This window comes from Neophocaena asiaeorientalis, unplaced genomic scaffold, assembly GCF_003031525.2.
Source record: "Neophocaena asiaeorientalis asiaeorientalis breed wild unplaced genomic scaffold, Neophocaena_asiaeorientalis_V1.1 scaffold45, whole genome shotgun sequence".
NCBI classification, from domain to species: Eukaryota; Metazoa; Chordata; class Mammalia; order Artiodactyla; family Phocoenidae; genus Neophocaena; species Neophocaena asiaeorientalis.
In genome coordinates this window covers 11197293-11210374 of record NW_020174642.1, presented here as the reverse complement: position 1 = coordinate 11210374, position 13082 = coordinate 11197293, and the positions used below count along the sequence as shown (strand labels likewise).

General features: G+C 47.4%; 1 protein-coding gene across 1 annotated transcript in view; it reads left to right on the top strand.

Moving 5' to 3' along the window:
* Positions 1 to 13082, top strand: part of HSF2BP (heat shock transcription factor 2 binding protein) — an 84744-nt gene that overhangs the window by 34801 nt on the left and 36861 nt on the right. The window contains exons 6-7 of the mRNA XM_024758365.1: positions 927 to 1044; positions 12140 to 12243. Coding sequence (XP_024614133.1) covers positions 927 to 1044; positions 12140 to 12243 — 222 coding nt within the window. The remainder of the gene's footprint in view (positions 1 to 926; positions 1045 to 12139; positions 12244 to 13082) is intronic.

The window sequence follows — 13082 nt, the reverse complement described above, 5'->3', positions numbered from 1 at the left end:
ATCAAAGCAGAACAAATCAGTGATAAAATTAGTCTTCCATTCTCGATAGTTATTAGCAAACTAAAAATAGAAGAACACTTCCTTAAACTGGTAGAGGATCTCTGCCGGAGACTCACTTAGCTGTGGATTACTGGAAGCATCTCCACTGAAGTCAGGAGACCGAGGATGCCGCGGCCCTTGTCTCCACCCTGGCCGGCTCACTTAGGTTAGAAACTTTAGTCACTTTGAATCATGCTTTATTGTTAGACCTAGCTAAAGAAAAATCTTACCGACACATGCATAAATAATCTGGATCACTGACGTGTCCTCACGGGTATCCGGGAATGTGACGGAGACAGTGTTATCTGCAGTGGTGTCCATGGGAGTCCGTGTAGTGACCTGGTCTGGTCCCCGTGCTGGTTCTGCGGGGCCTCAAGCATGAAGAAACGTGATACTTGCTGACCCACAGCAGGATGTACAATTTAGAAAAATTTCTTTTTGGAATCAGTTTTTGTATTCTCTCCTGACCCATGATCTCAGTTTGGTATTCTGGTTTAGAGTCATTAGGATTTCACTCCCAGGGTTGAAAGTGGATTTTAGTGTCCTTGGTCCCAGATAAATAATCAGCCCCTACCTTCTGTTTGGACCCTGACGGCCCATAGCTGTTTAATCCAGTATTCTGGAGCCTGGTGTCCGCTTGCTGTGCTGTGGTCAGGCTGCAGACGTATTTAGACCCAGTGCTCTGTTCCACTACCGAGGCATTTGCTAATCACAGCGGACGTCACTCACCGTTTCAGTAACGGCTGTGGTTGTCAGTTACCCTATCTGGGCTGTCAGCTCTGTGGATAACCATTCTGTGTGTTCATTAAGTCTGCTAGGAGAAGGACAGCAACACATCCTCTATCTTGGACAGACTTCTGACGCTTTGTTTCATCCTTATGTTGCAGATGTAGCTGCCGTGGCAAGTGGTCGTGAATTCCTGGTTAACTCAAGTCAGGTGCTCTTGGACACCATACTGCAGCTTCTGGGAGACTTGAAGCCGGGACAGTGCACCAAACTCAAAGTGTACGGTGGATGGTAGTTAAAAGTTCACGTTTATTTCCATAGTAGTTAGAATTTGCTGATTGGGCCCCCTTTTCAAGCAAATGCACTTAATTTGGCTATAGTTCTAAAAAATAGAAGAAACAAATTTCCCGGAGAATTAAGGGATACACTCTCTATTCAATACTATTTTCGGAAAATAATATAAACAAAATGAATGTTCCCACCTTGGGGCAATCACTGAGTCCCAAATGCTATCATGGGTGAACTTCAGGGTGAACTTAGAATAGGTGATGGTGTTGGCAGCACCCCGCTTCCAGGAGCCGGAATCCGGACTTCTTTTCCACTGGTGCTTAACAAATTACCACAGACTTATTGGCTGAAACAACACCTACTTCAAGGTCTGTAGGTCAGAGGTCTGAGTGGGCTTGGTTGGGTTACCTACAGGGTCTCAAGTGGCCCAAATCGAGGGTTGTCCAGGCAGGGCTCCTTTCCAGAGGCTCTGCACAAGAATCTCTTCCACGTGCATCCAGGTTGCTGGAAGAATCCAGTTCCCTGCGTTGACAGGACTCCGGTCCCTGTTTCCTTGCTGGCTGTCAGGCGGGGCCACGTTTAGCTTCCAGGGCTGACTGAATTGCTTATCACGTAACCTCACCCCATCTTCAAGTCACAACGGCTTGCCGAACCTTTCTTACACTTCAGAACCTCTTGGATTTCCTCCTCTTTTGCCCGCCAGAGAAAACTCACTGTCTTTTTTTTGGGTTTTTTTTGCGGTACATGGGCCTCTCACTGTTCTGGCCTCTCCCGTTGCGGAGCACAGGCTCCGGACACCCAGGTCCAGCGGCCATGGCTCACGGGCCCAGCCGCTCTGCGGCATGTGGGATCTTCTCAGACAGGGGCACGAACCCGTGTCCCCTGCATCGGCAGGCGGACTCTCAACCACTGCGCCACCAGGGAAGCCCAGCTCAGTTTTTGATGGGGTCACGGGTTTATATTTGGCATAACTGGATAAACTCCCTTTTGATTAACTCAGAGTCAGCTGATTGGTAACCTTAATTGTATCTGCAGAGTCTCACTGCCTTGACCAGGCAACTTAATGTGACCAGGGTGTTATATGTCGGTCTCGGGGATTAGGGCAGGAAACGTTGACCCATTTTAGGTTTCTGCTACCACACCATTTATTTCAAGTGTTTGCTTTTACTTCTTGAGCACTTCATTAAATAGCTTCTCTAAGTCTTTGTAAGATACTTCTCGCATCTGTGTCATCTTGGCCTTAGAATCTCTTGGTTGTCTTGTCCCACGTGAGTTGGGATTTTTCCTGTTTCTTTGTAGGCTGAGTAATTTTTGGATTGTATTGTGGACATTTGAATATTATGTTTTGAGACCCTGGGTCTTGCTTAAATCTTATGGGAGGTGTTGATGTTTTGCTTCAGCAGTGGTCAGCCTGGTTGGGTTCAGGTCACAAGTTCTGACCTGCCTTCTCTGTTTGTGGCTTCCATGTCAGTTCCATTTTTTTTTTTTTTTTTTTTTTGGCCATGTTGCACAGCTTTTGGGATCTCAGTTCCCTGACCAGGGATTGAACCCCAGCCACAGCAGTGAACGTGCTGAATCCTAACCACTAGGCCACCAGGGAACTCCTTTCAGTTCCATTTTTAAGAAGCTTTTGCAGTGCTGTTGCTGTGAGGCTGATCCCTCACCATCGTCTCCTGATGCTCTGCCCCTCATGTATGTCCCTGTTTGGGACCTGGATGATAGTTGATATTTTAGTTTTCAGAGTCTTAGATATGCTGTTTATGATCAGATCCACACATGCATAACTTGGGGTGAGGCCAGGAGTCTGTAGACGACCTTGTGGGGTCACATTCCTGAGCCTTTTTTTTTTTTTTTTTTTTTTTTGCGGTACGCAGGCCTCTCACTGTTGTGGCCTCTCCCGTTGCGAGCACAGGCTCCGGACATGCAGACTCAGCGGCCATGGCTCACGGGCCCAGCCGCTCCGCGGCATGTGGGATCTTCCCGGACTGGGGCACGAACCCACGTCCCCCACATCAGCAGGCGGACTCTCAACCACTGTGCCACCAGGGAAGCCCAATGCTGAGGTTTCATATGCCCTGAGGTCACATGTTTCTGCAGCTAGGCCCAGTCCAGGGCAAGAAGCAGGAGTTCAGAGGATCACATTTCCTTTCCACAGAGTTTGAGTTACCCGAGGACTCCCACTGCCAGCACGGTCACTGATGCGAGATCCCGCTGCTACTCCTCGAGCCTGAGCAGAGGGCTTCTCCTGGTGCTCTCTCTGTGTGGTTCGTGCCACCCTGGGTTTGGGGGCTGAGTGGTAAACTCTTGGTTTGGTGGTTCTTAAAATTCTGGTCTTCTTCCCAATCCACCTGCAGAGACATTTACTTGACAGTCTTCCATCTGACCCCCAAGCACAGCCAAGAGCAGGCTGTCAGCCTCAGACCCCTCTTGGGATCCCTGTGCAAAGCGGCCTGAGGCAGGTCTTGCTGCTCCGTTCTCTGTGGCCGCCTTCTGATATGCACACTGTATACCCACTTTCTCCATCGCTGCTAACGTCCAGCCTGAGTCCTCCAGAACTAGGACCCTTCCTGTACTGCAAGCAAACCTCCTGTTCCGTTTGGCCTCTCCACACCTTGACTGTAGTTTGCCTTTTTCTTGGGGGTTTTGCTTTCCTCGCCACCTTCATGGTCAAAGGCTGCCCATTTTCAGCAGCTTGGGTGCCTCAGACCCAGAGATGGGGATTTTTACAAATAATTATTTAGAGCAGTTGTAACTTCACAACAAAACTGAGAGGAAGATGCAAAGATTTCCCATATACCCCTGTCCCCCCCGCCCCCCATGCGTAGCCTTCCCTGTTATCACCATCACTCACCAGAATGGTGCATTTTCTACCGAGGGTGAACCTACTTTGGCATGTCAGTCACCCAAAGACCATAGTCTACCTAAGAGTTTACTCTGGGTGTTGTCCATTCAGTGGATTTGGACAGATACGTTATGACAGACATTCATTGTTACAACGGCATACCGAGGGCCCTGGGTTTATCATCACATGGGTTTCCGGCCTCTGAGGTGGAGAGCCCGTCGTGGTCCTTAGACACATGCTCTCTTGCTCAGCTCCCTCCTCCCATCACTCCCCGAACCTCGCTGAGACTCCTGCTGCTTACTGCTTCTCTTTCCTCCACAGCCTCCCCTCCGTCCAGCTAACCTGGACCCTCAGCGTCATCCCCTGATGCTCTGACCTTGGACCAGCCATCCACCTTCTCCCTTCCTAGCCGTGGTGATGCTTGAGGAGAAGGTTCCAAATGCACGGGCATGCCGTTTCACCCTCACCCGGTCCTGAGTCCCCCTGGAACCCTCCTCTGCGTCCTTATCGATGCCACTTTCATCTCCGCCGTGGCTGGGTCAGGCTCAGACTCTCTCTGTGACGCCGACCCCTGCGCTGCTCTTCGGCCCTCTGTGGGGCAGGGGCACTTATCCCAGCAGGTGGCTCTCCTTCCTGCTCCCCAGGGAGAGCTGAGGGCTGTGGGCCTGAGCTTTCTCGTCTCTCTGCCTCACTTGTTTATACCCTCTCACCCTCACTTTCTTCTCTCATGTGGCCTTTTGGGGTTTCCACCTCTGGCTTTGATTAGCTGTGCTTTTGATTAGTTGCCTTCTGGGATTTTGCTCAATTAGCTGTCATCTCTTGCTTAGGCATTTCCAAGTTCTCCCTTCCACTGGCTCCTTTTCAGCCGACTTTCTCCCAGCTGTGCTGTGATCACCTTCAGCAGCGCCCTAGGGTCCATATCAGAGTATTTCCAGCTCTGCTAGGATTTGGGTGGCTTTGGATTTTCCACGATATGACACATTTTCCCAGAATGAAGGGCTGGCTTATGTTGCCCTGTTCCTTTTGCTTCCCTTGAAGTCCCCATGGGCCCTTGGGGTTAGTGGCCCTTTATAACAGACTTGATTCTACCGAGGGGCCCCAGGGCCACCTCTTTGGTGACAAGTGGGACATTGTTGTGACTTGGCCTCTGTGAGTTCTTTCAGGGTTACGTCTTCTCAGGCCATTTAATTTCTCGATAGCTCCAGTTTATCTGCCTTTTTTTTTGGAAGACCCTTTTTTAACTCTCCAAATCTAGAAACTTCCAACATCTGGTGGTGAGACACCAGCTGGCCCTGAGGGCCTCTCAAGGTGCTTTTTGCTGCCAGCGGGAGGGCTGGGTTGCTGCTTGCTGTGGTGGTGTATCTTTTAAGCCTTGGCTTCCATAGCTTTAAGGGGATGACCTTCTTGCTACACCAACCAGGTCTGTGTTCTCTGTTGATAATTTTTAACATTCATATCAGCCTCTCAGGTGTCTGCTCCATATGGCCACTTGATAGGACTGTGGGCAACCCCAGGCTGGCCCTAGACCAGGCTCTGTCTGCCAAGGCTAGGGAAGTCAGTGCTGCCTGGCAGGGCCTCTTGTCCACCTCTTCTCTGTGCATTTCTTCTTACTTAGCCAGCACTCGGGGTGTGAAGTGTCCGGAGATTCCCCATCCTCACCAGCATCGGTCCTTTTCCTTCCACCTCCAACCACGGGGCATCAGCCTGGCGCACAGAGCGTCTGGTACAGGCAGTTTCTGTGCGTGTCTGGGGTTGTACCCTGACCTTGGGATTCTGAGGGCCACCAGGTGGTGTGCTGGCCTTGAGCCTGGTACGATGGACCCTCAGAAACTCCTGGTTGTGGCTTGTTTCCCCACTGCTGTCGTGTGACACTGGCATTGCCGTTCTCCTTGACACTCAGTAAGAGCTGGACAAATACAATTTTTGTTTCTCATCGGAGATCTGGGTTTCAGGAGTTAGGGTTACTTCCAGCCTTTTAAGTTCTCCCTGGTTTCTTTTGCACTTAACTTTTTCATTAACTTTGTCTCATTGCCCATCCTTCATTATGATTTTACCAGTCCTTATTGACACAGGCCTGGGACAGGTAACCCACTTCTGCATACTTACTCCAGGGAAAGTTCTACCCATAAACCCCAGGACACGTGTGCAGAAATGTCATAGCAGCTGTGTTTGTTATAGCACACACTAGGAACTGACCTAAACCTCTGTCAGCTGGAGAATAGAGAAATAAATTGTGATCAGTATGTTGGGACGCATCAGTGAAAATACGTTTGAGCTATACAGATCAACGCGGACAGACCTCTCGCGGTGGTGGGGAAGATTACTGCGGTATGCGCTGCTGATACGAGCGTGGAGAACAGGATCGTCAGGCTCTGTATATTTGCTGTAAAGGTATATGGAGATGCACGCCTCTCTCCCGTAGCAAATGAGATAGTGGTTCCCACCTGCCTGAAGTCCGAGTTCAGATAGAGTTCATGAAGGGGATTTGACTATGGTGAGGAGGTTTCTTTCTTAACCCGGGAGGTGGGTGTCGTGTTCTGTCTTTTTGTGTGTCTTCTCTGTTAAGTAGTAGATAAAAATTAATCTAAGGTACTTGATTAGGATTACGTATGGTACATACAGGCCACAGATTTTTAAGCTCTGACTTGACTTGGGAGGGGGCCTGAGTCTAAAATAAGCATGTTCACTGGTCAGTTACTATATCCTTTTTAAAAATTGGTGGGGGGCTTCCCTGGTGGCGCAGTGGTTGAGAGTCCGCCTGCCGATGCAGGGGACGTGGGTTCGTGCCCCGGTCCGGGAAGATCCCACATGCTGCGGCGCGGCTGGGCCCGTGAGCCATGGCCGCTGAGCCTGCACGTCCGGAGCCTGTGCTCCACGACGGGAGAGGCCACAGCAGTGAGAGGCCTGCGTACCGCAAAAAAAAAAAAAAAATTGGTGGGCCTCTAACTGCGAGTTTCCGTCCGTCATTTGGTCTGAAGTATCTGACTGTATTGCTCTGCCAATTGCTTCTTTCCCATGTAACGTGCAGTCTTCTCTAAGAACTGTATCACTCTTTGTTCCTTAAAATTACTTGATGGTGCTAATTTGGCTACTTTAGATTTTAGTCAGTTTTGGATGACTGATTTGTGGGTTTTGTTTCAGGCCAGTAGACATCACAAGTCATGCCTTTTGGTTTATTTTTATGGTTGGCTTGTTTTGAAGTACTGGGTGTGTTTATTCTTTGTTGCTTCTAGGTTACAAGTTATAATTTCTTTTACAAGGAAGAACAAGGTAACTCACTCGCATCACCTTTACTTTGAGCACCTCAGCCTTGGACGTCAGACTGTCTGGGGGGTGGCTTTCTGACGTCTCACCAGGAGAGCCCGCTCAGCCTCCAGGCGCAGGCCTCGTGTATCTAGGTGGAGAGAGGGCCTTGTCATTCAAGGAGAGTTACTTGCATAGCATTTTAAGTTTACTACCACCTTTGTTTTAGCATTGCTTTCAGTCCTTCTATTATCAATGTCAGATGCCTCTCAAATTCTCAAGACTGCAGAGATGGGGAGATTGCTCTTTTGCAGCCCATGAATCCATTTATAATGTATCTTCTGCTTAGGTTCATGGTAGGAAGCAGAGTTTACCTACTTTTTTGTCATTGGAAGAAACAAATGACTCCTAGTACTACAGTAGTTTGGGAAATGACATTTCCTTTTAATACTGAAGTAGCAGAAAAGTGAATTGAATGGGCGGTCTCTTTTGACCTGACAGTTGGAACTTTGATACATTATTTACAGAGTGCTTTTTTTTTTTTTAAAGGGCATATGTTGAACTCATACTTTTTTTAAAAAATTAATTAATTAATTAATTTATGGCTGTGTTGGATCTTCGTTTCTGTGCGAGGGCTTTCTCCAGTTGTGGCAAGCGGGGGCCACTCTTCATCACGGTGCGTGGGCCTCTCACTATCGCGGCCTCTCTGGTTGCGGAGCAAAGGCTCCAGATTCGCAGGCTCAGTAGTTGTGGCTCACGGGCCCAGCCACTCCGCGGCATGTGGGATCTTCCCGGACCGGGGCACGAACCCGTGTGCCCTGCATCGGCAGGCAGATTCTCAACCACTGCGCCACCAGGGAAGCCCTACAGAGTGCTTTGGTTGGAGTAGAAATGTTGGAATAGAAAGTATTTGCATAAGAAACAGGAAGTGGTTCAGGGTTTGTTGTTTGCTAAGTCGTGGCGTGACCTTGGAGGATTCTCTGGTCTTCCGAAAGATGTAGCCTGGCAGTAACATGAGGTCAGGTGGCACCATGGCTGTGGCAATTAGTTTTGTTCCATTTTAGCTTCTTCTTTTTTTTTTTTTTTAAATATTTATTTAGGCTGCGCCGGGTTTTAGTTGTGGCACACGGAATCTTAGTTGCAGCATGTAGGATCTAGTTTCCCGACCACGGATCAAACCCGGGCCCCCTGCACTGGGAGCGCAGAGTCACCCATTGGACCACCAGGGAAGTCCCTCATTTTAGCTTCTTAATGTTGGCTGATTGTGACCAAATATGAAATTTTAGAGACATTTGTCAATTTTTGTATTTGCCACCTCAAAGTTAAACAGCAGTCAATGAAGAATTTCAACTAGACATATTATCTGGAGTTTGCCCCATATTTCAGTCATCACCCAAATATTAACTTTGCCTCTTAAGATCTAGAGAAGATTGGCTTATTTTCCTTTCATTGTCTAAAGCAGGGGTTGGCAAGCTTTCCTCTAAAGGGGCACATAGAATATTTTAGGCTCTGTGGACCATGCGATCTCTGTTGCAGTGACTCACTCCTGCTGTTGTAGCCTGAAAGCAGCATAGGAAATACATTGAATTTTGAGGGATTCCAACTATCTGTGTTGGTGATCTGAGCTTTTCTCTTCTTGAGATCCTGGATTAGAGATCTCAGAAAATTCTAGTTAATGTGTTGAATTTTCCTCATGAATATGACATTTGAACATCCCTTAATAACTCATTAAATGGTTACTAGTGCATAGATTCTGGATATCTGTAAGAATTGTCAGGAAAACTTGAGAGCATTTGTAATTTTGGCTCGTTTTGTGGCCTGTGGCGAGGTTGAAAATCGTAATTTGAGACCTGGGCATTACTGTTCTCAAGGGCACTAGTCTGGTGTTCTCTTCTTGGACGGCAGCATTGCCTTGACTTTGAAAATGCCCATGGAAATAGGAGGAGAGACAGACCGTCTCCGCACGCTGCCCTGCTGAGGCTCTCAATCGCTGGGAGCTGGTTCACTTTCCATATTGAACCCGAGCGCTTATCATGTCCCAGGTACTGTACCAGCCTATGTGTCTGTAAAGACAAATCAGCCATGGAGCTTGCTTTTGACAAACAAAGCTTAGTGGGGAAACCAGCTATTTTTTTTTTTTTTTTTTGCGGTACGCGGGCCTCTCCCTGTTGTGGCCTCTCCCGTTGCAGAGCACAGGCTCCGGACGCGCAGGCTCAGCGGCCATGGCTCACGGGCCCAGCCGCTCCGCGGCATGTGGGATCTTCCCAGACCGGGGCACGAACCTGCATCCCCTGCATCGGCAGGCGGACTCTCAACCGCTGAGCCACCAGGGAAGCCCGAAACCAGCTATTTTAACAGAAAACTGTAATAAACATTTTCCATGGCATGCATGTATGTGTGTACCATAATTTAATCGATCCCTTATTAATGGACTAAATTGCTATTATTGATTTTCCTTTTGCCTCAGGCTCTAATATGTCTTGGCATAGTACTGTTGCTGATCCCATCTTGATTTTAAATTTTGATATATTGCTTATTATGGAATTTTTGCAGTAGTTCTGATTTTCAAAAGTTGCTTTACAATATATTTTAAAAACCTTGGTTACTAAGCTTTTTTGGCACCCCTTAAATTTGCAACCAAAGCAAGTGCCTTGTTCTCCTCACCCTCACCAGCCCTTGTTCTCCTCACCCTCACCAGCCCTTGTTCTCCTCACCCTCACCAGCCCTTGCTCTCCTCACCCTCACCAGCCCTTGCTCTCCTCACCCTCACCAGCCCTTGCTCTCCTCACCCTCACCAGCCCTGCTGGTTAAATGTTCAGCTGTGCACACATAGGACACTGCAGGAGATGGGCTGTGGGCTCTGGGCTCTGGTACCTTTTCCTGAAGAGAACTGGTGTTTGTCCTGACAGGCAGTTAGCTCCTCCTGACTCCTAAACCCTGGCCCCCCCGGGGTGGTCAGTGCCAAATCTGTGCCTCGTTCCGTGGTTTCTTCTCACTCTCTGCTGGGCTCAGTAGTGTCTGCCTCATCCAGTGGCTGGGTCAGAGCCGGCCGCAGCCTGGGCAGATTCTGCATGCTCGCTAGTGCCCCCCTTGTCTGGTAGCTACCTTTCTGGGCTTCCTCCTCCCTAGCTTTGCTCCATTTCCTGCAATTTCTTTAGCTCTCTTTTTAAAAAGTTTATTTAATTTATTCTGTTTTGGCTGCATTGGGTCTTCGTTGCTGTGCACGGGCTTTCTCTAGTTGCGGCAAGCAGGGGCTACTCTTCGTTGTGGTGCGTGGGCTTCTCATTGCAGCGGCTTCTCTTGTTGCAGAGCATGGGCTGTAGGCACCTGGGCTTCAGGAGTTGTGGCTTGTGGGCTTCGGAGTTGTGGCTCGCGGGCTCTAGAGTTCAGGCTCAGTAGTTGTGGCGCACGGGCTTAGTTGCTCTGCGGCATGTGAGATCTTCCCGGACCAGGGCTCGAACCCATGTCCCCTGCTTTGGCAGGTGATTCTTAACCACTGTGCCCCCAGGGAAGCCCTTCTTTAGCTCTCTTTTCTGTTTAGTATTTCTCCTTTCCCAGGTGTCAATTACCCTTGAGTTTTACAGTTTGATTATTAAAGTTTTCATTCTTGTAAGTTCTACTGGGTTCTTTTTTGAGCTGCGTGGTTATTTATAATACTCAGTAGCTCCTTGATGATGTTTTAAATTTCTTTTTTGAATTATTTATACCTATTAAACATAGCTGTTTTCTATTTGGTAATTGATACTTGCAGTATCTGATAATTTTTTTTATGCTGACTCTGTCATTGGTTCTTTGTGCTGTTACTTTAAGGTCTTATTTTTCATGTGTTTTGTGATTTTTATTATGAACTTAAAATTGTTAGCACTGTATTTGTGAGAATTCTTTGAGGACCCAGTTGAGGGTGCTTTCCTTTAAGAGAATGTTTCTTGTGGCCGGGTGGCGGGAGCAGCTCCCATCCCAGGTCTACTTTCTTATTAAAATTATTGGCTTGTGGATTTTCAGGCAATACTGAAAGTATGCAATCATGCCACGCTTGACAGTTCACTCTTGCCTGGCTTTCTGAAGGGTCTGTGCTCTGAAGTCCTGTCTTGTGTTGGTCTGAGGCTTTTCTTTCTGTCCCTCTGCTCAAAGGCACTAACACTGACCTTCTGTGTCTCTGGAATCTGTCATCTTTAGGGCTCACCTTTCTGAATTTGAGCTCTCACTAAGTTCCTGATTAGACATGTTTTCCCTTCATTTCTTACAAGGTCATTCATTTTTTTCAAGACTTTGCAGAATATTTGTGTAGCCTTTTCTGTTACTGTACAGCATGAGGTTTTGGGGGTCTCTGTATTCAGCAGTATTATCAGAAACCAGTCCTATAGTTTTCCAGTTTTTAATAATATTCGACTCTGTATTACTAGTTGTGGTCAGTTCCCAAGACCACTTGTAAGACCCTATTTAACTCCAGGTCAGTAGGATCGTTGGTTGTTAGGGGCGGTTGGATTGTGGTGCTCTCCATCCCTTTGCCGTGGATTAAACAGGATGGTACGGCCTGACCTGGCCACCCAGGCATCATGGGTAACATTCACTGAATGAAAGGTAGGATTAAATTTTAAACAGTGAATTGAACTTTTAGAGTACAGTATACTTATGAATGGAGGGTTATCTGTCTATAAATGCAGGATTGGAACTAAAAGGGATTACTCAATGAATATGGTTTTGAGGTTCCCTGTGCCCACTTTGCATATGTGTCTCTTGATAATGTGAACTTATAAGAGGTGGTGTTACGTGGCAGTATTGCTGAAGTTTCCCATTTTCAGGTAGCCTCACAGAGACAAATATTTTACATACTTCTGCTTACTATACCTGTCATCCAGATTGTGTTAGAGTTGGACATCTGAAGTGTAAGGGCATAAGGGCACCCCTAAATATGTTAAGGTCCTATGAACCAGGAGATATATTTAGGGTGACGCAGTATGGAGGGGCAGCATGTCAACACCATTTTCTTTTACATTTCAGATTAATGCTGATGTCCCTGTACAACGTGAGCATCAATTTGAAAGGCTTGAAGTACATTAGTGAGAGTCCAGGATTCATCCCTTTGTTGTGGTGGCTTCTGAGCGGTAAGGATGGGCTTTACCTGTGCGTTTCCTTATACACCTGTTCCCCTGTGGCAGGAGGAGATCGTAAAGTATTAGAGATGAGGGTTGTTCATCCCAAGGTGTTCTCATGCCTTCCTAAAAAAAGATTTCAAATTATAGAAAACTCACTGGTATGCTGTTATTTCTAGTTCTGTTTCTGAAGTATCGCTTTCAATTTAGTTATGATTCTGTGACACAAAGAAAAAGTATCTAATAAAACAGCTAATAAGTGGCTTTAACCTGTCCCTTTCACTGTGAACGATACAGCACTATGTATGCTGTCTGTGGCTCTGAACATCAGGTATAGGGAAATCCCGTCGTTAAGCAACGTGGGGAAAAAAGAAATCTGAGAGATTGCAGCTCTGAAGTTCCATCTGTCTATCTATCCATCCATCTGATGTGTTTTTTTGTTTTCTTTGGAATAAAAAGCTGTCTTTACTGTTTCTCCGGCTTTTCTCCCTAACCACCAATTTAACCTAAAATTTTGTCCCAATCTGTTCATCATACTTTTTTTTAATATAAATTTATTTGTTTATTTTTGGCTGCGTTGGGTCTTCATTGCTGCACGTGGGCTTTCTCTAGTTGTGGCGAGCAGGGGCTACTCTTTGTTGCGATGCACGGACTTCTCATTGTGGTGGCTTCTCTTGTTGCGGAGCACGGGCTCTAGGCGCACGGGCTCAGTAGTTGTGGCTTGCGGGCTTCAGTAGTTGTGGCACGCAGGCTCAGTAGTTGTGGCTCACGGGTTCTAGAGCGTAGGCTCAGTGGTTGTGGCTCATGGGCTTAGTTGCTCTGCGACATGTGGGATCTTCCTGGACCAGGGA